Source organism: Erpetoichthys calabaricus, chromosome 10, assembly GCF_900747795.2.
Source record: "Erpetoichthys calabaricus chromosome 10, fErpCal1.3, whole genome shotgun sequence".
Taxonomy (NCBI): domain Eukaryota; kingdom Metazoa; phylum Chordata; class Cladistia; order Polypteriformes; family Polypteridae; genus Erpetoichthys; species Erpetoichthys calabaricus.
Window position 1 is genome coordinate 103,277,410 of NC_041403.2, and position 22,856 is coordinate 103,300,265.

At 39.2% G+C, this 22,856-nt stretch overlaps 1 protein-coding gene across 1 annotated transcript in view; it reads left to right on the forward strand.

The window, feature by feature from the left end:
- Positions 1-8,034: 8,034 nt before the first annotated feature.
- Positions 8,035-22,856, forward strand: part of ogfr (opioid growth factor receptor) — a 30,343-nt gene continuing 15,521 nt past the window's right edge. The window contains exons 1-2 of the mRNA XM_028811673.2: positions 8,035-8,745; positions 15,213-15,287. Of these exons, the coding sequence (XP_028667506.2) occupies positions 8,659-8,745; positions 15,213-15,287 (162 nt within the window). The 5' untranslated portion in view covers positions 8,035-8,658. The remainder of the gene's footprint in view (positions 8,746-15,212; positions 15,288-22,856) is intronic.

The following is a 22,856-nucleotide window of genomic DNA, read 5'->3' on the forward strand; positions in this document are numbered from 1 at the left end:
CTTAAAAAATAGTCACCCAGTCTATCTCTGACAATTCTTCCATATACAGTGTAGGGTTTTGTCAATCCCAGCTTGGAAGGATCAAGAGCCAGGTGGGATCACAGGGTCAAAGTATTGCTAAGTTCTGCCTCAAGACTCCAATGAAAAAAAGAAATGGGAAAGAGAAAGCGAACATTTAGTAACCTCAGTCACAACTGCAACACTTATAGAGAATAAACATGAATTGTTACAGCAGTTACTTTAACCTGACTAATAATGTTGCGTCCTCATTAATTTAACTGCTGTTTTAAAATGGGCCTGGAAGGAGATCAGTACTGCCCAGCTTTGTGAGCAGCATGAGGGAAACTATGTGGCTCATTTAAAAAGGCCACCTAAAAATCCCAGTCCTAGGGGTAGGGGTTGATTTGTTTTCAATCCTATTTTTTTGTAAAAATGAATCAATTTGTATGGAATGATTACAATAAAATCAATAAAATTAAAAAAAAAATCCCAGTCCTTTATGACTTACTGAACGATCACGAGAAGATATCAGTCACTGAGCACCACTAGATGAAGCGTCACCCTACTGTCAGTTTAGCCAAAGGAGAAGATCCTCTCTGACCATAGAAGGAATTCCTGGGTTTATTCAAAAGTAACTCAAGGAAAACTTTTAAAGGAGCTTCAGCTCCAGAGTGCTTAATGGAGTCTGGTGGAGAGTTTGGGGTAGCTGATCACTGCAACTGTAATGATAAAACTGCTAAGGGTTTACAACAGCCTTAAAAGGCTGGTTCACAAGTACACCTGTAGAGCTATACTTTCTGTTAAAAGAACAACACAGTACAAATTTAATAATTCAAGGACCACATGCTGCCTCAGAGGTTAGGTGGTATAGGAGGTAGGCACACTGGTGAAAAGGTTAAGGCTTTGAATGCTAAACCACAATGTTGCCAGTTCAAGTCATGCCTTTGATTCATTGTGTGGTTCCAAACAAGTCATTTAACCAGCATGGGTTACAACTGTAAAATGTATCTATAAATACTGGTAACATATGACGATCTTGTGAGTCACTTTAGAATATGGTGTAAACCAAATATATGTATAAAAAAAGATAGGCAATTTACTTCCTGACATTCCTCTCTGACCTTCTTTAACCAGAGAGACTGTTCTAGCTAGACACCGTGGTGACATCTGCTGGCCAGAAAGCCTTTCTCTGGGAAGCTGTTCAAGTTCACTTTCTGAGATCCACAGACTAATTGCGATGGATACCAGTTTTTTGGCACTGGGAATCAAAAATTATGATTGCATAGGTATAGGTTCAGCTATCAGTTTCCCCACATATTTTTTTTTATCCAGGATGCCTCTGCAATGTCAAATGGGATAAAGGACAAAGGCTATCCTTCAAGTATTATTTTCTACTCTGATTCTTTTAAGTCATCCAGGAATCATTCCAGATGGGATGCCAGTCTATTGTATGCTACACTTAAACTACACCAGAAATTAAACTAAAGTCAGTCAGTCATTCTCCAACCTGCTATATCCTAACACAGGGTCACGGGGGTCTGCTGGAGCCAATCCCAGCCAACACAAGGCACAAGGCAGGAACAAATCCCCGGGCGGGGCACCAGCCCACGTCAGGGCACACACACACCAAGCACACACTAGGGACAATTTAGGATCACCAATGCACCTAACCTGCATGTCTTTAGACTGTGGGAGGAAACTGAAGCACCCGGAGTAAACCCACGCAGACACGGGGAGAACATGCAGACTCCATGCAGGGAGGACCTGGCAAGTGAACCCAGGTCTCCTTACTGTGAGGCAGCAGCGCTACCACTGTGCCACCGTGCCGCCCTTAAACTAAAGTCCTATTAATTAATCAATAGTTTGTATATTGTGAATTTCTTAACATCTGCTAACCCAGGAGACCTTCATAAGCATTAAGTGCACTAGCCAAGGCACAGGCTGTCCAGTAAAGCCAGAAGACCTCATACAAAAAAAGGCCAAAGTTAAAGAATGTATAAAAGCCCACATCTTACATGTTCTGACAATCACCATGTTACACACAATGCTTCCCTAGTTAACATAATCCTGAGTTTCAAATATGCTGTTGCCTGGCCTTAAATCAGCTTCTGCCAACTACCAAATTGTGATTCAGATCCAGCCTGCAACAAACAGACTGAATGTCCATATAATGTCACCATCATCATCATTTGTAGTATATTCTGCTATATTCACTTTTGTCATAAGATAGAATGAAGTGTTTATGTTTTTGGCTTTTGTTCCCATTGATGAAAAGTCAGATGATCAGTGCTTATAGATTATACTTGATGGTCCAGGGCTAAGTGTGCAATGTGGATGCTTTCATTGTCATGGTTGTCCTTCAATACCTTCTCACAGCACCCTTGTGTGACTGGCAGATGAACTGCCCCTTAAGATATGCTTGAACATGCACGGCCATCTGCTTCTGATGATAGTGCAGACTACTTGTTACCAAGTATGTTTACAAACCTTTATTTGTTAGTTGTCACACATATTATATGAAAAGTCTGTTGGAAGCAGCAGTTATTATGTTGTAACTAACAGTTATCGGGGTATAAGGGATAAAATTGAAGTAGCATTGCTTTCTTTATAATCCAACCATAATTGTGCCTCTGCAAGTGAGGCAAGCCACACTTTGCAAAGTCCCAGTCTTCTGACATGACAAGAGAAGGAGCATGTCTAGAGCAAAATGAACCCCCCAGCAATGGTGTGAAGAAGGTTAAAAATGAGATATATTGTGAAGATACAGTCCAAATACAATAGACTAATGATATAATCTTAAACAGTTAATCATCTCAATATTGTGATCATTAACGTGAAATGTGTTAATCGGTATTAGCCTGGGTTATCTTCGAACAGTAGATTTATCAACTGAGCGGACTACATTCAGGATGTACAGTTAGGTCCATAAATATTTGGACAGAGACAACTTCTTTCGAATTTTGGTTCTGTACATTACCACAATGAATTTTAAATGAAACAACTCAGATGCAGTTGAACTGCAGAATTTCAGCTTTAATTCAGTGGGGTGAACAAAACAATTGCATAAAAATGTGAGGCAACTAAAGCATTTTTTTAACACAATCCCTTCATTTCAGGGGCTCAAAAGTAATTGGACAATTGATTCAAAGGCTATTTCATGGGCAGGTGTGGGCAAGTCCGTCATTATGTCATTATTAATTAAGCAGATAAAAGGCCTAGAGTTGATTTGAGGTGTGGTGCTTGCATGTGGAAGATTTTGCTGTGAACAGACAACATGTGGTCAAAGGAGCTCTCCATGCAGGTGAAAGAAGCCATCCTTAAGCTGCGAAAACAGAAAAAACCCATCCGAGAAATTGCTACAATATTATGAGTGGCAAAATCTACAGTTTGGTACATCCTGAGAAAGAAAGCAAGCACTGGTGAAGTCAGCAACGCAAAAAGACCTGGACGTCCACGGAAGACAACATCATTTCCATGGTGAAGAGAAACCCCTTCACAACAGCCAACCAAGTGAACAACACTCTCCAGGGGGTAGGCGTATCGATATCCAAGTCTACCATAAAGAGAAGACTGCATGAAAGTAAATACAGAGGGTGCACTGCAAGGTGCAAACAACTCTCAAGCCTCAAGAATAGAAAGGCTAGATTGTACTTTGCTAAAGAACATCTAAAAAAGCCAGCACAGTTCTGGAAAAACATTCTTTGGACAGATGAAACCAAGATCAACCTCTACCAGAATGATGGCAAGAAAAAAGTATGGAGAAGGCGTGGAACAGCTCATTATCCAAAGCATACCACGTCATCTGTAAAACACGGTGGAGGCAGTGTGATGGCTTGGGTGTGCATGGCTGCCAGTGGCACTGGGACACTAGTGTTTATTGATGATGTGACACAGGATAGAAGCAGCCGAATGAATTCTGAGGTGTTCAGAGACATACTGTCTGCTCAAATCCAGCTAACTGCAATCAAATTGATTGGGTGGTGTTTCATGATACAGATGGACAATGACCCAAAACATACAGCCAAAGCAACCCAGGAGTTTATTAAAGCAAAAAGTTCTTGAATGGCCAAGTCAGTCACCTGATCTTAACCCAATTGAGCATGCATTTCACTTGTTGAAGATTATACTTCGGACAGAAAGGCCCACAAACAAACAGCAACTGAAAGCCGCTGCAGTAAAGGCCTGGCAGAGCATTAAAAAGGAGGAAACCCAGCACCTGGTGATGTCCATGAGTTCAAGACTTCAGGCTGTCATTGCCGGCAAAGGGTTTTCAACCAAGTATTAGAAATGAACATTTTATTTCCAGTTATTTAATTTGTCCAATTACTTTTGAGCCCCTGAAATGAAGGGATTGTGTTAAAAAAATGCTTTAGTTGCCTCACATTTTTATGCAATTGTTTTGTTCACCCCACTGAATTAAAGCTGAAATTCTGCAGTTCAACTGCATCTGAGTTGTTTCATTTAAAATTCATTGTGGTAATGTACAGAACCAAAATTCGAAAAAAGTTGTCTCTGTCCAAATATTTATGGACCTAACTGTATAAGGTCCAGACCATCGGAAACACGTGCACCATTTTGATCACCAACTGAAGATAGCTCATGATTTTGTTTTCTAGTTTTGTGCCTAGCACCCTGTAACAAGCTGTTCACTTGAGCAGGCAGTCCACTGGTGTTAGAAACAAGTTTAGAGTGATTATGGAGGCTTGCTGGATACCATTTTTGAACTTGAACCAATCTGATAGCTGGACATAAATGTGTATGCAGCTGATTCTGTCAGTGTATAGATCTTTCATTAGATAAAAGATTTTCTTGGGAGCACCAAGACTTGAAAACTAAAGCCATAAAGCACTACAATTATGCTCATAACTTACTTGAGACTGTGTAAATAGTGTGGCTGTTCTGTCAATCGTTGAATGATCTGGGCAACTATTTTGTTTTGATTTGTGTTGGCCAGGAATTTAGCTTTCACATGTCACAATGATACTTGCAAACAGTTTGTCAAGGCAGGGAACAGTGTGATGGCTTTGTAGTTCTGGCACCCTTACCTGTTTCTTTTCCTTTTTAGAGCGACAAGATGATTCCTCTTTTCTAGTCTGTTGGGATATTTTGTAAATTACAGACTTCTTCAGACATTTCAGTTGGATGATTACTAGATTTACAGCAACCAGCTTTCATCGTTCCAGACGTGATATTAAAAACACCTAGAATGTTACTAGTTTTTATTGTGTTCTGACATTTGCTGACATACTAGACAACTGGCTTATCACATTTGACAGCCGAATTTTTGGTTGACAGTTTTGCTGCCACTATCAGCTCCTCAAAGATGGAAACACTAGGCTAATGTCCTTACAAAAATGAAATTGTTTCAATGTCTATGATTTATTAGTCATTAGATTACCAAAGATATTAGTGATTGGACAAGAAAATTCTCATGTGACATCTTCTACTTGCTTAAATTTAGCAAAAGCAAATTTTCATTTTCCTATTAATGCCACTTCTTCATCTCTCACTCTGTTCAACTCATTATGTTCTTTGATTGTTTGTTCAGAATTTTGTGTCCCCCTTGTCTACAGTCAAGATGTTTCTTCTTGACCTGCTTCAGAATGTTTTCACTGATGCATGAATTATCTGTCTCCTTGCACGACCCCAGATGTCTGGCTGCTGCCTTGGCCACTGCCTCCTTGGATCTCCCTTGGTTTCCAGCCTCTTTGACTGTTGGGGCCGCAAACATCTGTTTATATCCACCATATATTAGGACTGAACAATGTGATTACCTAACAGTTTTGTCTCTCATTTAAGTTTCAGCATCATTGAGCAATGATGGGGAGGTGATCTGTATTGAACTCTGGACTTTGATGAATGCCACAGACCAAACTTTTTGACAGTCATGCTATTGTTTGAGTACCATGTGAGCCTAAGTATATTATTGGACATTATCCATGACCCACTGATCTTCAGGCTGACTGCTAGGTCTGCGTTATCTTTTGGTGTGCTACAGCCATGTTGAAATATAACATGTACCACAATGAATCTTGACCTTTCAATACGCCACTGAGATCTCCAAGACAAATGATAATGTCAATTGGATGAGTAAGTCCCGTTACCTGTTCAAGTCTCTGATAAAAAGAGTCTTTATCATTGTCACATTGTAGGTATATACAGTATTGAGCGATATAAAATAGAAAGTTAAAGCAGTGCTTCTCCAAGAGGCTCAACTTGTTCTGATAGTCAGCAGACACCTGAGCAATATGTCCCTCACAGGTTTGGTCCATGTACTTTATGCTATGATAAAGTTTAGTTGGAGTGAATAATTTCTATAGACATTGCATACAAGCAACAATCTGAAAGGCACGTCATCAGTTAGGAGTAAATTTTACTCTTTTGTTATAACAAATGTTTCACTGAGTGTAACCAACTGTCAATATGGAAATAAGGCCTATTTTGAACTATGACACATACAGTATGTGGTATTTATTAAAATTTTGTGTACATTGCCTTAGTCACTATTTATATAATTATAAATGTATACTTGTAGAATTAGTTTTTATGAAACCAGACCATTGATCCATTTAGTGAACATGCTCAATCTACTTTTGCAGACAAATAAAGTTCTATCTGTCTATCAATCTTTCTATCTATCTTGGGTTGCAGGCAGCTGAAGCCAATCAAGGCAGCATCAAAAAAGGAAGTAAGTATGGCTGGATATAACAAACATATCCATTATTGGCATACACTTATGCACTCAATCACATGTGGCCAATTTACACATGCCATTCAAATTACCCAGACATCTTTGGAATGTGGAAGGAAACTGCTGAAAACAGACATGGAAAGAAAGTATAGCCCCCACACAAACAGTATCCAGGCCAAAATATGAACCCGAGATTCTGGAGCTGTGAGGCAGCAGGCATTGCCCATTAACCAGTAAAATCTTGAGCTGCTGAAGCAAAGAGTTTACTTTGCTGAAATTTTCACTGTAGAAAGTTGATGGTGCAAAATCATTCATCAATTAACACATACTGAGGAAGAGGATCAAAGTGTATGTAAGCTTTAGAATACAGTTGGTATTAAATGCATATTTATTCCAAAGACAAGTATACTGCAATTACACAAACCCACTGAAGTCACTACTATTATATGGTACTGTTTCCATAGTAACGGAGTACAGTGTATAGCAACGGATCATCTAATCATTTAAGCCCAACAATAGTGCAGTGGCACCCCAAAACCTCAGAGAGGCAGCAGAGTCGCGGGTAACAAGCGCTACAGCGGATATGCGCCGTCATATTTGGTACATGAAAACTTTGCGAATGACCATATGTCTTGATGAAACTGCTGATATTTTACTATGTATATAATACACTGATTAAACTAATTTTCGCAAATATAAATAATAAGACCAAAATTGTGTTGCAATATAATCTGCTTTCTGAAACGAAAAAATAAAACACCGCCATTGCCAATCGCGTTTATCGTGCTACAGTAGCGGTTTGAACTGCTGTCTAACGGACCCAGCATTCCTAAAATTTCTGTGTGGAGTTTACGCATTCTTCATGTGTCAGAGTTGTTATCATTGCTTCTATTTTAATCAGACTTCCCTCGTAAACACACGTGTTTCGGCTGGAGATTCCAAATTGATCTTGTGTGGGAACGAGCCTCAGTGTGCCCTGCGATGGACTGTTGCACTGCCCAAGTTTGATTCCACCTGACTGGCACATACTCTTCCAGGATAGGCGCTGTTAATAGGGTCTGTTAATGTTATGTAGCAGTTCGAAAAAATCGACCGTCAATCTTATTTAGCATGAATGTACTTTTTATTTGCATATTCATTCAAACATACTGTCATGAGTATGACGAATCATCTGGGTAATACATCACTCATAACACACACCGTAAGACAAATACAATTGTTTACTATTATACTAATATTTAGAATTGAAATAACAGAGGGCGTATATAAAAAAAAAAACCGAGGAAGGCCATATATATGTGCATCCTGGGTAATCTCTCCCTCTCTCTTTTTTAATAAAAGGGGCAGACTTACTTAGGAGTCAGTGCCATCGTAACGCATTTAGATCCTCTCAGGTGATGGGCATTGATCTCGGCCAATTTATTAACGTCAAAAGCCGGAAGTCTTTTTAAAAAATGGAAATTACAGATGATTTAACTAAATCGTCCAGCGAATCATATCGTGTTGGCTCGCCGCACCGGGAAATGCACTAGTTTTTTTTTTTCGTTACTGCTGCTCAAGTTTTTGCAACTGCATCCGGACTCGAGTTCAATGCCATACATCAGAATCACAAGTCCGCATCTTTCGTAACTATGGCCTCACTGCAACGCGTGTCTGTTTAAGAGACAAAGAAAAGCACCGGAGCGGGCAGCATTTCCGCCAGTGGGTTGCTGGATGGTACTGCCATTTTGTACAGGCACTTTATCATCAACATGCGATGCTGAGAGCAGATGTGTGGATTTAGCATCACGTCCGCCCGACTCTCGTCTCTAGAATAACTGGCGAGCCCTTCCCTTTCGGTTTCTGTTCAGTGGAACCCGGGAGGCTCGGCTTTACGGCCGCGGCGAACTGTTCCTCCCCCGTCTGTATTTAAGTTTCGGCTGCCAAGACGCGCGGCACGACGTTTCTCCCTTCGCTGCTTATCTATAATGTCTTCTGTGGATGACTTGGCGACTGAATATGACTCGACCTGGGAGACGGAAGGCGAGCAGGATGAAGACGACAGCGGAGGCGAGGTAGAGCATTCTGTAGCCTGTTTTTTTAATTGATTTTATCACCCACTTTAATGGTTGCTACGTGGGTCGGTGTTGCTGGCTTCAGTGGACACCCGACTGCTTTATAGAAAATTCTAAAGGAAACCATCATTTATTCGCGGGGTTAGATTGCTTAATTAAAGCCCGAATCGCACTCATAACACATTATTTTAATTCTTCGTACCGCTTGGTGGATGCGGCGCAGCCCGGTGTACTCATTCAAAGAGATCGGTGAATGACAGGCTGCAGTGCGACGCGGAAGCTGACATTTGCCGGCTTTCTTTTGTGACTATACACTGCTCGCGGGAGTCAAACTGTTTTATGGAGAAGGTATATAGGTATAGGCTTGTTAAAAATACTTTCTTACAAGTAGGCGGGATGAATAAAGAACATAAGGTGCTCCCCCTTTTGCTTCCTTGTTCCCTTTTCTGGAAGAGGAGACAACATGAGGTCAGAATTCGTCAGATGTGGCCCTCCCCCGGCTGGGAGGAGCGACACCTCCGTGGCAAGAATGCGGGGCGATGAGGTATTAAAACGATTAAGGGTGCACGTTTTCAGAATTAAAACAGCTTGTCGTTTTAAAATAGTTGGATCTTCTTTTGAGTGATTTGATCGTGGGATTTTCAGGATATTTTTAATATGTCACCATTGTATTCACTATTCAATCGAAAGTGGTGACACGTGTGGTTAAATGCTCCTGACTCAATAATATCTTCATGTTAACAATCCCATGACATTATGGAGTCTACACTTTCTCCCCATGTTAGAGTATTTTTCCTTCTACATCCCTAACATCTAGATTTTGAGGTGACAATAGGTTTATGTGAGAGTAAGCCCCTCGATGGGCTGGCACCCCTTATACAGCGGTGCCAGATGTTGCCAGTATGTGATCCAACCCCCCAACTTCATTGGATTAAGTAGATTTACGAATGTTATTTGTAAAAAAAGGAAAGTATTCTTAAGTATTAGTTACTGCAGTTTGTTTAGAATTGTTGCATACCTTTTTTAGTCATAGCAATTCTCTTTGCATCCAAAGCTTTTGCAGAGCTGAATTTCATCTTGATAAGCTGTTTGAAGAGAGTAAAAAGTTTTTTTTTCCTTGCCACATTAAAATATCTCAGTTGTTTATTACTTCACTGGAAAACCTTGAAATAAATGCTTTTCACTTTCTTATTTACATCAGACACACAATTCCTTTGTGTCTTCTGTTTATTTTTCATTAACTTAAATTTCCATTATTGTTATACATTTCTAAATATATTGTCATGCTTGGGTCACAGAATTGACTGTGAAGTGATTATAGAGACAGGAACTTTATTCACACGCTTTAAACAAACATGTCTCTTTCAGAAGTAAAACCAGCTCAGTATGCAGTTAGTTCTCTTTTAAAAGAATAGGGAAACATCATAGGGGAGTGTAACGGGATTAATAAAGTATCTATCTATCTATCTATCTATCTATCTATCTATCTATCTATCTATCTATCTATCTATCTATCTATCTATCTATCTAGTGACAGAGCAGCCGCAAATAAGGGTATTTTCTTATGCTACAGGAATGTTTTTATCATTTAAATGTGTTCTCCTGTGGACTTACACAACCTAATTTATCCTGAGCTGCTATTTTTATCAAGCTTTTAAAGGCATTGCAAATTCTTTTTGTTTTATGCCTGAATTTTTAATGTCACACTGTTTGAATCACTGAACATTTTTTTTTCCTTTATATTGTTTTGATTTAGGATTTCACTATTTCAAAATAGTGACTGAAAATACCTTTTTTCTGGCATTACCCAATTTTCATTAATCTGATTTTGTTCAGTAAAAGTTCATTTAGAGGCATCATCTTCAGCCTTAAGCCACACTTTATTCCACCATAATGGCATCTAGTCTGTCAGTGTACTTTTCAGCTTTGGTTCATTTTTCTGTTTATTATGCTTCCACAGTTGTAGGCAGCTTCTAAGTCTGCTGGACTTATTTGCATTCTTCTTAAGTATCTACTGCAGTTCACAGCTGCGAGACTGGATTTTTTTGACAAATTAAAGAATGGCTAAACAATGGCCTGACATGAAGTTAAAGCGCCCTTGCTTTGATTAGGATACTACCACATCAAAAGTAGCCGCTAACTTGTAATAACTGCTGTGTAGCACATCACAGAGTATGGGATTTTTAAGGATAAAATATGATTAAAAAATAATTTAATTTTCAGAAATGTATTATTTAATGTTTTGTGAACAGTGTAAAATGCACCATATTGTAGAGTTACCCTTAACTGTTTTTTTCCAGATTTTGAAGCATAGCCACTTATGCACAAGGACACCGCCACATTTCAAAGTTGCATGTTGCAATAAACCCATAAATTAATCAAAAGCAATAATGGTACTTTTACATACTCCAAGGTGTCTTCTTTCAAATAATTCATAAATTTCAATCTAGTGTGCACTTTCATTCATAAAATATACAATTTGCACAAAAATATGCGATTTGCACACGTATATGCCAAGACAAGAAGAGTGTCACAGCTGATTGAATCTGCTTTTATCAAAGATCTCCCCTACGTCGAGCCACATGCAGTGAAAGACTCGTTACCATTGGATAGTTGAGTTTCACACCTTTCCATTGATGTATAATTGTCTATGATTGGTCATTTGTACTACATGTCACAGGTATGCGTAAAAGGTGGGAAATATATTATTCATATGTGTTTGCACAAACTTCTCTGAGTGCATGCAGATTGTTTGGCTGATGTGCAACAAGACTAGAAGATTGTACTAGGAAATGTCTACTTCAAAAAAAGAAAACTTAAGGTTTAGGAAGTCCTAGAAAAGTTACACAATGCTAGTGATACAGAATATGAGGACCTTGTGTCACAGTTTTGACTCTGTTCCCGTATTGCTGAAGGACTCAACGCTATTCTTGGTTTGTAAGTATTGTTTCATATAACTTTAAAGCGACGTGTTGTGGATTATTACAGTTTAAGCGTCATTTGTTCAGTTACTATCTCCAGATGCTGTCTGCTGCATATTCTCCCATGTTAGTTTTTTGAGTATTCCTTTTCCAGTTTTAACGTCTACACTGCACCCACTCAAAGTTTCACTTGCAGAACCCTAACCCCCTCCCCCCCACAACTTTCACTGGGGACTGCTATTTAATTAAATGTATTTATATAGCACCATTCACAATTTCACGTGGGGATTCAACCCCAACTCTCCACCACCCCCGAAATATATAGAATGTCACTTAATCACACCACACACCTCTTGCAGTTTCATGTGGGGAACTCCCAATATTCCACCACCACTTCAATTGAATGTTGCTATTCCACTCCACTGTTTGTGAGTATGCCCATTTTCAACTTGCAAGCCAAAATGTGCTGTTTAGGTTGATTGGACAGTGAATGGTTTACGTGTATGTGTGTGCCCAGTCCAGGGCTGCCAGGAAAGGTATTGCCCCAGCACATGAAGGAGCTGGAATGAAAATTGTATGTATGTATATATGTATTCCAGATGTGAAATGCAAGAAAAAAGAAACAACAACAGAAACCAATTAAAAACATAGTAAACCTCAGTGGGGCAACTGCAATAGTAGCAGGAAAAGATGTGTGAATTATAACACAAAAATCTTAGTCTATTGCACAAAATGTGAGGTTTCACTATGTCTAGTGAACAGATATTGTTTCAAGCACTGGCATTATAAAGCAATCTTGGGTAAAGGTTTGGATAAGTACCTAATTATACGTACACTGTTAACACATTGTTGACTTGCTTTACTGTTGGCATGACACAGGACAGATGGTAGTGCTCATCTTTTTTCTGGATGCCCCAAACAATCCGAAAGGGGATTCATCAAAGAAAATGACTTTACCGTAGTACTCAAAAGTTCAATCCCTGTACCTTTTGCAGAATATCAGTCTGTCCCTAATGTTTTTCTTGGAGAGAAGTGGCTTCTTTGCTGCCCTTCTTGACACCAGGCCATCCTCCAAAAGACTTTGCCTCACTGTGCGTGCAGATGTGCTCACACCTGCCTGCTGCCATTCCTGAGCAAGCTCTGCACTGGTGGTGCCCCAATCCCAAGATATGAATAAAGAATGGTACCAAACCATCCTCCGAGAGCAACTTCTCAAAACCATCCAAGAACAGTTTGGTGACAAACAATGCCTTTTCCTGCATGATGGAGCACCATGCCATAAGGCAAAAGTGATAACAAAGTGGCTTGGGGAACAAAACATCAAAATTTTGGATCCATGGCCAGGAAATTCCCTAGACCTCAATCCCATTGAGAACTTGTGGTCAATCCTCAAGAGGTGGGTGGACAAACAAAAAGCCACACATTCTGACAAACTCCAAGCATTGATTATGCAAGAATGGGCTGCCATCAGACATGATTTGGCCCAGACGTTGATTGACAGCATGCCAGAGCAAATTGCAGAGGTCTTGAAAAAGAAGGCAGACACTGCAAATATTGACTTTTTGTGTAAACTTAATGTAATTGTCAATAAAAGCCTTTGAAACTTATGGAATGCTTGTAATTATACTTCAGTATGCCATAGAAACATCAGACAAAAAGATCTAAAAACACTGAAGCAGCAAAGAAGTTTTGGCCACAACTGTATATTATCAGCCCCAACATTGAAGGGTATATAAACTTTTGATCAGGACAATTTGGATGCTTTCAGTTATCATCAGGATTTAAAAAGGACACACACAATTATGTGATAATAAAATTCTTTGCCTGAGCACACTCCCTAATTAAACAGAAGTTTTTCTGTATAATTACTTATATTTTCCAAACTATGGCCAAATTCTGCCAGGGTATGTAAACACTGTGTGTCCAACTGTGTGCAATCTAAACTTGACAGATTGGGACACAAAAGAAATTTGCTTCCAGGATTATGCATCATATAATATCTTGGTTATGTACTGAAAATCCATTTTGTTTAGAGAGAAATTTCTAGAATGTCTAATTTATTTTTGTTTCATTTAGTGGACATTGGAATGAATCAAAGGTTTTTATTCATATACTGTAAATACTTTCTTCTGAAATGTTATATTCCCTACTCTTCAGTAATTTGATGCTTCTTTATTACATAAGCAAAATGATAGCCATTCATTTTTTGGGTGTGTAATTTAGGTGCAATAATGCCAGTAATTTCTGGCCTCTCACATCCCTCCAGCAGCTTTTACATTTATCCTTTCACCTGGACAGTAGCCCATCCTGACTCCTAGATGGCTCCTTGGCCTTCCATCCAGTTCAGCGCCCCGTCCAGCTCTCCAGGCCATGCTGATCTTGACATTGTCTAACTTTGTCTTCTTCCTGTAGAGTCTGCTACATATGATTTAGTCAATAGGTCATCATTTCACTTTGAAGTAAAAAAAAACAAAATCCCCATATTCCACATTCCAACATTTTTGTTTTCTTTTATCCAAAATTTATATTTGTTGTTTATTTTGTACTGTTTTCTGATTGTGTTGTATTTACAATTAGTATATTGAAGCAGCTTATAGAGAAGCATTGCAAAAAACAAAGTCTTGCATATGATGTTTATTGATTTGGGGAAGGCTTATGATAGTGTACCACGTCAAGAGGTCTGGAGGTGCACAAGGAAGAAAGGAATTCCAGTGAATGAACCTTATAAAAGCTGCGTAATGCGCTATTTGCATATGATTGGGAATTGTCTGTATTTTATACATAATTATATTAAGTTTTTCATGTTATTTTTTCATATTTGTTATTGCATTCATATTGTAAGAAATGGACAAATTTAATGGATGTAGCTTCTTTTGAGTTTTCAGGAGCATTGCCTTAACTTTATTTTGGAATCATAGAAAGCTATTTGAAATTAAAGAAAAGCATGATAACAATCTTGACAGTCCCTTTAAGAAGTGAAGGTACTGATACTAATTGCTGTCACTAGTTAGTGCTATATGGACTTCTAATTAAGAGACCATATTTACTTCCTTGTTTGATATTCTAGAGGTATACGTTGCCAGAAGAGTTTAAAATATTTGCTTTGGAGTGTTGTAGACACAATGATGTTTGATTTCCAAACAAGAGAGTTCAGTGCTGCTGAAAACTGGCCATCTTGTAGATCACTATGTGTACACAGAAATAGCAAAGTTACTTTTCCAGTGGCACAGAATTACTCAAGTGCATTCCGCAGCTTTCTGTGGATTCCGCTGCATAGCTGTTACTTTTCTTTGAGGACACTGAAACTGATTACATGCAAAAATGTGCATTTTTGCTTAATAATTGTGTAAGCACATCTTCTGATTCATGTTTTAATTAAATGTAACTCCAGTGTGGAAAATGGAAAAAGTAGCCCAGTCTTAAAGTTGAATCTCAAACCCATTTGATCTCCCTTTGTATTTACTGACATCTTTGGTCTCTTATATTTCATTGTCTTTGTATTGTTTCAATCAGCTAAGTACAAATATTTTTTTCATTTCTTGAAAGATCGTCAATTGTTGGAGGCCCACAAGAAATGAACGTGCTGCAAGAGACATGCAGAATTATCGCCATGGATACCCAGTAAGTGGGGGCTGCGGGGTTTGTTTTAAAATAGGAGTCTTTCACATTTCATCAGTGTGCTCATTATTCTCATTCATACAGGAAAATTCAGAAACAAAGATGAAAATCACATTGATATCACTAGACAAAAAGTATAAACGTGTTTGTCTAAAAATAATAACATCGAAGGAAGGTTTATTATTGATCTTGACCCAATTGCTATATGTTTTCATGAAACAATTAATCCTGTGATGGTATGTACTTGCAGTAACAAGACTATTTTTAGATGCAGCCCTTTGCACTATAAACATATAAACCTTGCGTATGCACAAAAAGAGGTTAAACATGTGCATACACAACTTCCATTGAAAATGTCATGTTTTATAAAAGAAAACTTGACTGGGGGATATGTGTGCATTTACTGCAACTTTGATCCATGCATGTGCAACGTTTTGGAGACACTGGGCAATGATGACACCTTTGCAAGCAGGGAAATGCAGCCAAACAGCTAAATGATGACTTTCATGTAAAATCATCATCATCAGTTTATGTAGGCTACTTGTTGTTACTTCTCTGGGAAGTGGCTGATAGGTCAGGAATATCACCGCCAAGCCTCACACCATTGAGCCTGCTGTGCTGGGAGCCATTAACCGACCGGCAAGGCACTACATCCAGTTTTTGTATGGTGTTGGTGTACATACAAAAAAAAATGTTTTTTTGCCAATTTAAAACAGTCAATTTGCAGTAGTGACCAGTTCTACTAATGCAGTCAGATCAATTCAATTCCAACCGAGGGGTAAACATTAGATAGATAGATAGATAATGTCTGTCTATCTATCTATCTATCTATCTATCTATCTATCTATCTATCTATCTATCTATCTATCTATCTATCTATCTATCTATCTATCTATCTATCTATCTATCTATCTATCTATCTATCTATCAACAGAACTCATATTACAATAAGGGCACTTACTGGGAATGAAGTTGCTTTTGTTAACCATAAACAATTACATTTCAATAATGCACAAGTCATCCAAGATTTGACTGGCAAACACTGTATCTCTGTGTCCTAGGTCAGCCCATGGTTTTTGTTTTTATTTTGAGGCACAGGACCTTTAACAGACATGGTGGCTTGCTTGTTGGTAAGGTATCTAGCTGAACTGTGTGTTTCATATGTCCTATACAATTCATTGTAACAGCAATCAAGTCATTACAAGTGATAATGACTACCCGCTCAGACAATGGTGCTTTACACCTTTCCCGGAGCCCTAGAGCTCAGAGAAGAGGTGCTATAATGCAGCCCATGATCTTACACTCTGAGTTGCAGAGCACAGCCAGATCATCTTCAGAAGGTATAGTTTCCCTAGTCTGCATCATAATTGCATATGTATGAGGTTGATTAACTTGCTTCATAAAAAGATGTTTCAGGGTGGCGTTCGAGGCACACTCACGTACACATATTTACAAAGTGAAGGTGATTTATGATTTATAAACAGTAAATTGTCTAAAATTGTGAACACGCTAGGTTTTATAAATGTATATTTTCTTCTTCTTTCGGCTGCTCCCATTAGGGGTTGCCACAGTGGATCATCTTCTTCCATATGTTTCTGTCCTCTGCATCTTGTTCTCTTACACCCATCACCTGCATGTCCTCTCTCACCACATCCATAAACCTTCTCTTAGGCTTTTCTCTTTTTCTCTTTCCTGGCAGCTCTATCCTTGGCATCCTTCTCCCAATATACTCAGCATCTCTCCTCTGCACATGTCCAAACCAACGCAATCTCGCCTCTCTGACTTTGTCTCTCAACTGTCCAACTTGAGCTGACCCTCTATTGTCCTCATTTCTAATCCTGTCCATCCTTATCACACCCAGTGCAAATCTTAGCATCTTTAACTCTGCCACCTCCAGCTCTGTCTCCTGCTTTCTGGTCAGTGCCACCGTCTCCAACGCATATAACATAGCTGGTCTCACTACCGTCCTGTAGACCTTACCTTTCACTCTTGCTGATATCCGTCTGTCACAAATCACTCCTGACACACTTCTCCACCCACTCCATCCTGCCTGCACTCTTTTTCACCTCTCTTCCACAATCCCACAATACAATTACTCTGTACTGTTGATTACCAAGTATTTAAACTCCTCCACCTTCGCTAACTCTAATCCTTTAATCCTCACCATTCCACTGACCTCCCTCTCATTTACACAAAATTCTGTCTTGTTCCTACTGACCTTCATTCCTCGCCTCTCTAGAGCATATCTCCACCTCTCCAGAGTCACCTCAACCTGCTCCCTACTATCGCTACAGATCACAATGTCATCAGCAAACATCATAGACCACGGGGACTTCTGTCTAATCTCGTCTGTCAACCTGTCCATCACCATTGCAAATAAGAAATGGCTCAGAGCCGATCCCTGATGTAATCCTACCTCCACCTTGAATGCATCCGTCACTCCTACCACAGACCTCACCACAGTCACACTTCCCTCGTACATATCCTGTACAACTCTTACATACTTCTCTGCCACTCCCTTCCTCTCGAGGCACCCTGTCATATGCTTTCTCTAGGTCCACAAAGACGCAATGCAACTCCTTCTGGCCTTCTCTATACTTCTCCATCAACACCTTCAGAGCAAACATCGCATCTGTGGTGCTCTTTCTTGGCATAAAACCATACTGCTGCTCACTAATCATTACCTCACTTCTTAACCTAGCTTCCACTACTCTTTCCCATAACTTAATGCTGTGGATCATCAATTTTATCCCCCTGTAGTTACTACAGTCTTCCATATCCCCTTTATTCTTAAATATTGCACCAGTACACTTCTTCTCCACTCCTCAGGCATCCTCTCACTTTACAAGATTCCATTAAACAATCTGGTTAAAAACTCCACTGCCATCTCTCCTAAACACCTCCATGCTTCCACAGGTAGGTCATCTGGACCAACGGCTTTTCCATTCTTCATCCTCTTCATAGCTGTCCTTACTTCCTCCTTGCTAATTCGTTGCACTTCCTGATTCACTGTCTGCACATCATCCAACCTCTTCTGTCTCTCATTCTCTTCATTCGTGAGCCTGTCAAAGTACTCTTTCCATCTGTTCAACACACGCTCCTCGCTTGTGAGTACATTTCCATCTTTATCCTTTATTACCCTAACCTGCTGCACATCTTTCCCAGCTTGGTCCCTCTGTCTAGCCAGTTGGTACAGGTCCTTTTCTCCCTCTTTAGTGTCCAGCCTCTCATACAACTCATCATACGCTTTTTCTTTAGCCTTCGCTACCTTTCTCTTCACCTTGCACCTTATCTCCTTGTACTCTTGTCTACTTTCTGTATCTCTCTGACTATCCCAGTTCTTCTTTGCCATCCTCTTCCTCTGTATACTCTCCTGTACTTTCCCATTCCACCACCAGGTTTCCTTTTCCTCCTTGGTCACGCCATGCACCCTTCTTGCTGTAACCCTGCTGCTTCAGCTGTAGTTTCCCAACTGTGTGGTAATTCTTCACTGCCACCCAGTGCCTGTCTCACCTTCTCCCTAAACTCAACCTTGCAATCCTCATTTTTCAACTTCCACCATTTGATCCTTGGCTCTTCCCTCACTCTCTTCCTCTTCTTCTTCATCTCCAATGTCATCCTACAGACCACCATCCTATGCTGCTTAACTACACTTTCCCCTGCCACCACTTTGCAGTCTTCATTCTCCTTCAGATTGACTCTTCTGCTTAGGATGTAATCTACCTGTGTGCATCTTCCTGCACTCTTGTACATAACCCTATGTTCCTCCCTGTTCTTAAAATAAGTTTTCACCACAGCCATGTCCATCCTTTTGGCAAAATCCACTATCCTCTGACCTTCTTCATTCCTCTCCTTGACACCATACCTACCCATCACCTCCTCGTCTCCACTGTTCCCTTCACCAACATGCCCATTGAAATCTGCTGCAATCACCACCTTCTGTCCCTTGGGTACACTGTCATCACTTCGTCCAACTCACTCCAAAAATCTTCTTTCTCATCCATTGCACATCCAGTTTGCGGGGCCTGTACACTAACAACATTCATCATCACACCGCCAATTTCTAGCTTCATAATCATTCCTCTGTCTGACACACTTTTCACCTCTAGAACATTCTTGACATACTGTTCCTTCAGAATAACCCCTACTCCATTTGTCCTCCTATCCACACCATGATAGAACAATTGGAATCCACCTCCGATCCACTTGGCCTTACTCCCCTTCCATTTAGTCTCTTGCACTCACAATATATCAACCTTCCTTCTCTCCATCATATCGGCTAACTCTCTCCCCTTACCAGTCATACTCCCAACATTCAAAGTTCCTACCCTCAGTTCCACTATCTTTACCTTCCTCCTCTCCTCCTGCCTCCGGACATGTCTCCCTCCTCTTCTTCTCCTTTTTCTTCTTCTTCGGCCAACAGTAGCCCAATTTCCGCCAGCACCCTGTTGTTCAAATCCATGCAGTTTTATAAATGAGGTCCCAGGTGTTTATATAGTGCCAATCTTAGCTGCTGATTAGACTTTCTGTCATAGTAGTATGCTTCTTAGAAAAGGCAAACATCCAGTCCTCACAGGGCTTTAACCTTTTCCTAATGTGATCCTGTATTTCGTAGATGTTTCTATTTTATCCATCTTTATAAAAATTTGACAGTGGCAGGTTTTGCACCTCCCTGTTTCAGGAAAAAATTCACATTGTTGTGAAACTTAAATTATATTTAGAGTTTGCTTCTTATAAAGAGGTCTAATTGTAAAACCAAATTTTAATTTGTAACCAATTAAATTATTTTAATAATTACATTAATTCATTTTAACACAGTTGATGTTTGCGTTTGTCTCCTTGACAAAATGTTCACCTATTAGTTCATTATTTGAATTTGTGTTCCTTTGATTTCTCGGATGTGCATAGCAGTCACACATGCAGTGAAGAGTTACCAAGTGGTAGCATCAAACCACAACACAAGTGTCTTTGTTTTGTTGTGCTTTATGTTAATTTACTCTGATTCCAGATACTTTTCCACTAAAATTAATTTGATTGGATAATTTTACTAGTACCACCATTTCAGGAGTTGCACTACATGAGCATGCATTTGAGATCATGTAACCTTTGAACTGTATTTGCAAGATCTTGTCTTGGGGATGTCGGATTATACAGCTAGAAGTAACTTGGTATAATGGATTACATAGCTTCCTCACAACTTTTCAGCATAGTTTTCAAATTTCTAAAGTACCATGAGCTAACCACATTTTTCCTACAAATTAATGTGCTGTCTGACAGTTTATGGTGGCTATACTAATGTTTTTTCAGGTATAATGAGTTCAGCCACATTTGTGGCCCTTTTTTTCCCCCTTTTCTCTTCTGCCATGGTACAATAAACACAAGATATCAGACTGGCAACATTCTCTTCTTTTGCACAGTACAAAATGCCCACTCTTCATCTTTCCTTGCGGTCTAATTGTATGCATTGCGCTCGTGGCTACATGCTCGCTGGTTCTCAACACTCACACATACAAGAACCTGCCTCTACAACTAGCATCAAAATTAAGTAGTATGACGTGAGTCATTCAAGATATCTCACTACACACTTGGTGGTCATGGGTATATGCTAAAACTTGTTAGGATTATGCAAATGAGAGGTATGACTCAAAATCACAGGAAGAATTGTGTAGTAAGACAGGGGCTTGTAAATTTGTCATAATACAGGTTCTGCTATAATATTATACAATATGTACTGCACCCAGCTCTGTAAGTCCCTGAAAAACACCATTCCACCCATCAATTTATTGTGCCTCTTTTCTTTAATTGTAGGATCCTGGTTAGCCGATTATTATCCTAATAGCCTCTGGCCCAATGTACAACACAGAACTCTGGATGGGACTGCAGTCTATATCAAGGCACACACACATTCATACTTGTATTGTCAAGTGTAGATTCACCAGTTATTCTAAAATACTTTACTTTTATTTAGAATATGAGTTTATTACCACGCAGAGAAAACTGAACAGACAAGGTGGGAACATGCAGATTACACACACAGTGAGGTTTGAAACCAGTCTGCTATAGCTGGAAGTCAGCAGTGTTAGTGCAAGCCATAAATGTATGTGCTTTTTTTAGCACTTACTGTATTAGTGTAAAAAAAAATATATATATGAGTTGTAATTGTAATTTAAAATTTTTGCCATTTTCTGTTTTAAAAGAGCTTTCCAAGTATATTTAGTCAGTTTAAAATACCTTTCAATGTCTAAAACCACATGTACTACCACATTTTACCCAAGCTTAGAAAAATCTATGACTCTGATCATGGAACTGAACACCATCTAAAAGTTTAAAACTGCTGTTTAAAGCTCTGTAAATATTTTTATAATGAGAAAAATAAATCTGGTCTTGGAGGTTTTCAGTGGCTACAGAGTTTTGTTCCTTACCAGTCTCCAAGCTGTCTGTGTTACTATATCAGAGAAATACAAATAATTTGATTTCTGTATGAAATTCAGCAAGATGCTTACAGATGGCATGGTTTGATCTCATTTTCGTTCAGCTGTTTGGTATGTATTTTGTTTTGCTTTGTGAGCTTTAAACAATAATGGAGAAAATTGCTCATTAGTTAAATTGGTTTAATTTCACCTCAGTTTGTTCTTTATTTCTCCTTTTTCCAAAATTTGTCTAATTCTCCAAAATGCACAATGATTTATAAAATAAAATTTTATCTGAAAGGAATTTTCAACAGGGCAAAACGATCCATAAACCAAAAGAATAGGTTTGTAGATGAAAATTTGCTTTGAACAAAGGCAAAGACTATATTTCTAGGATCCGGGGTCTTGTTTATAAAACTCTGCGTGAAATTGATTGTGAAAATATGCGTATGTCAGTAAACAGGAAAATACTCCCAAAAAAATTGATTTCTAAAACCTGGGGTACACAAATTTCTATTTAGTATGTATAAATCACAATCGTGGTGTATATATATGTTTGTGAATGCTCCTCAAACTCCGCCTGGTCTACCCTGAAAGAACTATATATGGATTAAGCTAATGAACCTTGTGCATATGCAGTCATGATGTTTCAGATCTTTATTGGCTAGTAGAGCAGCCTCCCATCGGATGCATCATACTTCACTCTGAAACTGAGTGTGCCAAGAGGATGTGTGTCATGGTAGTGCCTCACCTCTAGGGGTTCAGAAAGGCATAACCACCAGCATCTGACTGGTTACCCATTAGCACCTGGCATATGTAATGACAGTGAATAGTACGGTCATGTGAAAAAGTGAGGGTTCAGCTAGTTACCTTTCCAATAAGCCAACTAACACGTCCAGTACCATCATGTCTGCCAAAGCTACTTTCTCTCAAAATAAATGACCAGACAACCAAGTCATGACATTTGTTAGTCTCATCATCGCATCACAGATGACTTGTGCTTTAATGGAATGTAACTGCTTATGGCTAACAAACAGGTTCATTCTCACTAGGTGCCTTTATTGCAATTAGAGTGCAGTAAATTTCTCGATTACATTAGGAAAACCAGGCACTGCTGCAAATTGCCTTTTTATGTTTTTAAAAACCTGTTATTTTAAATGTA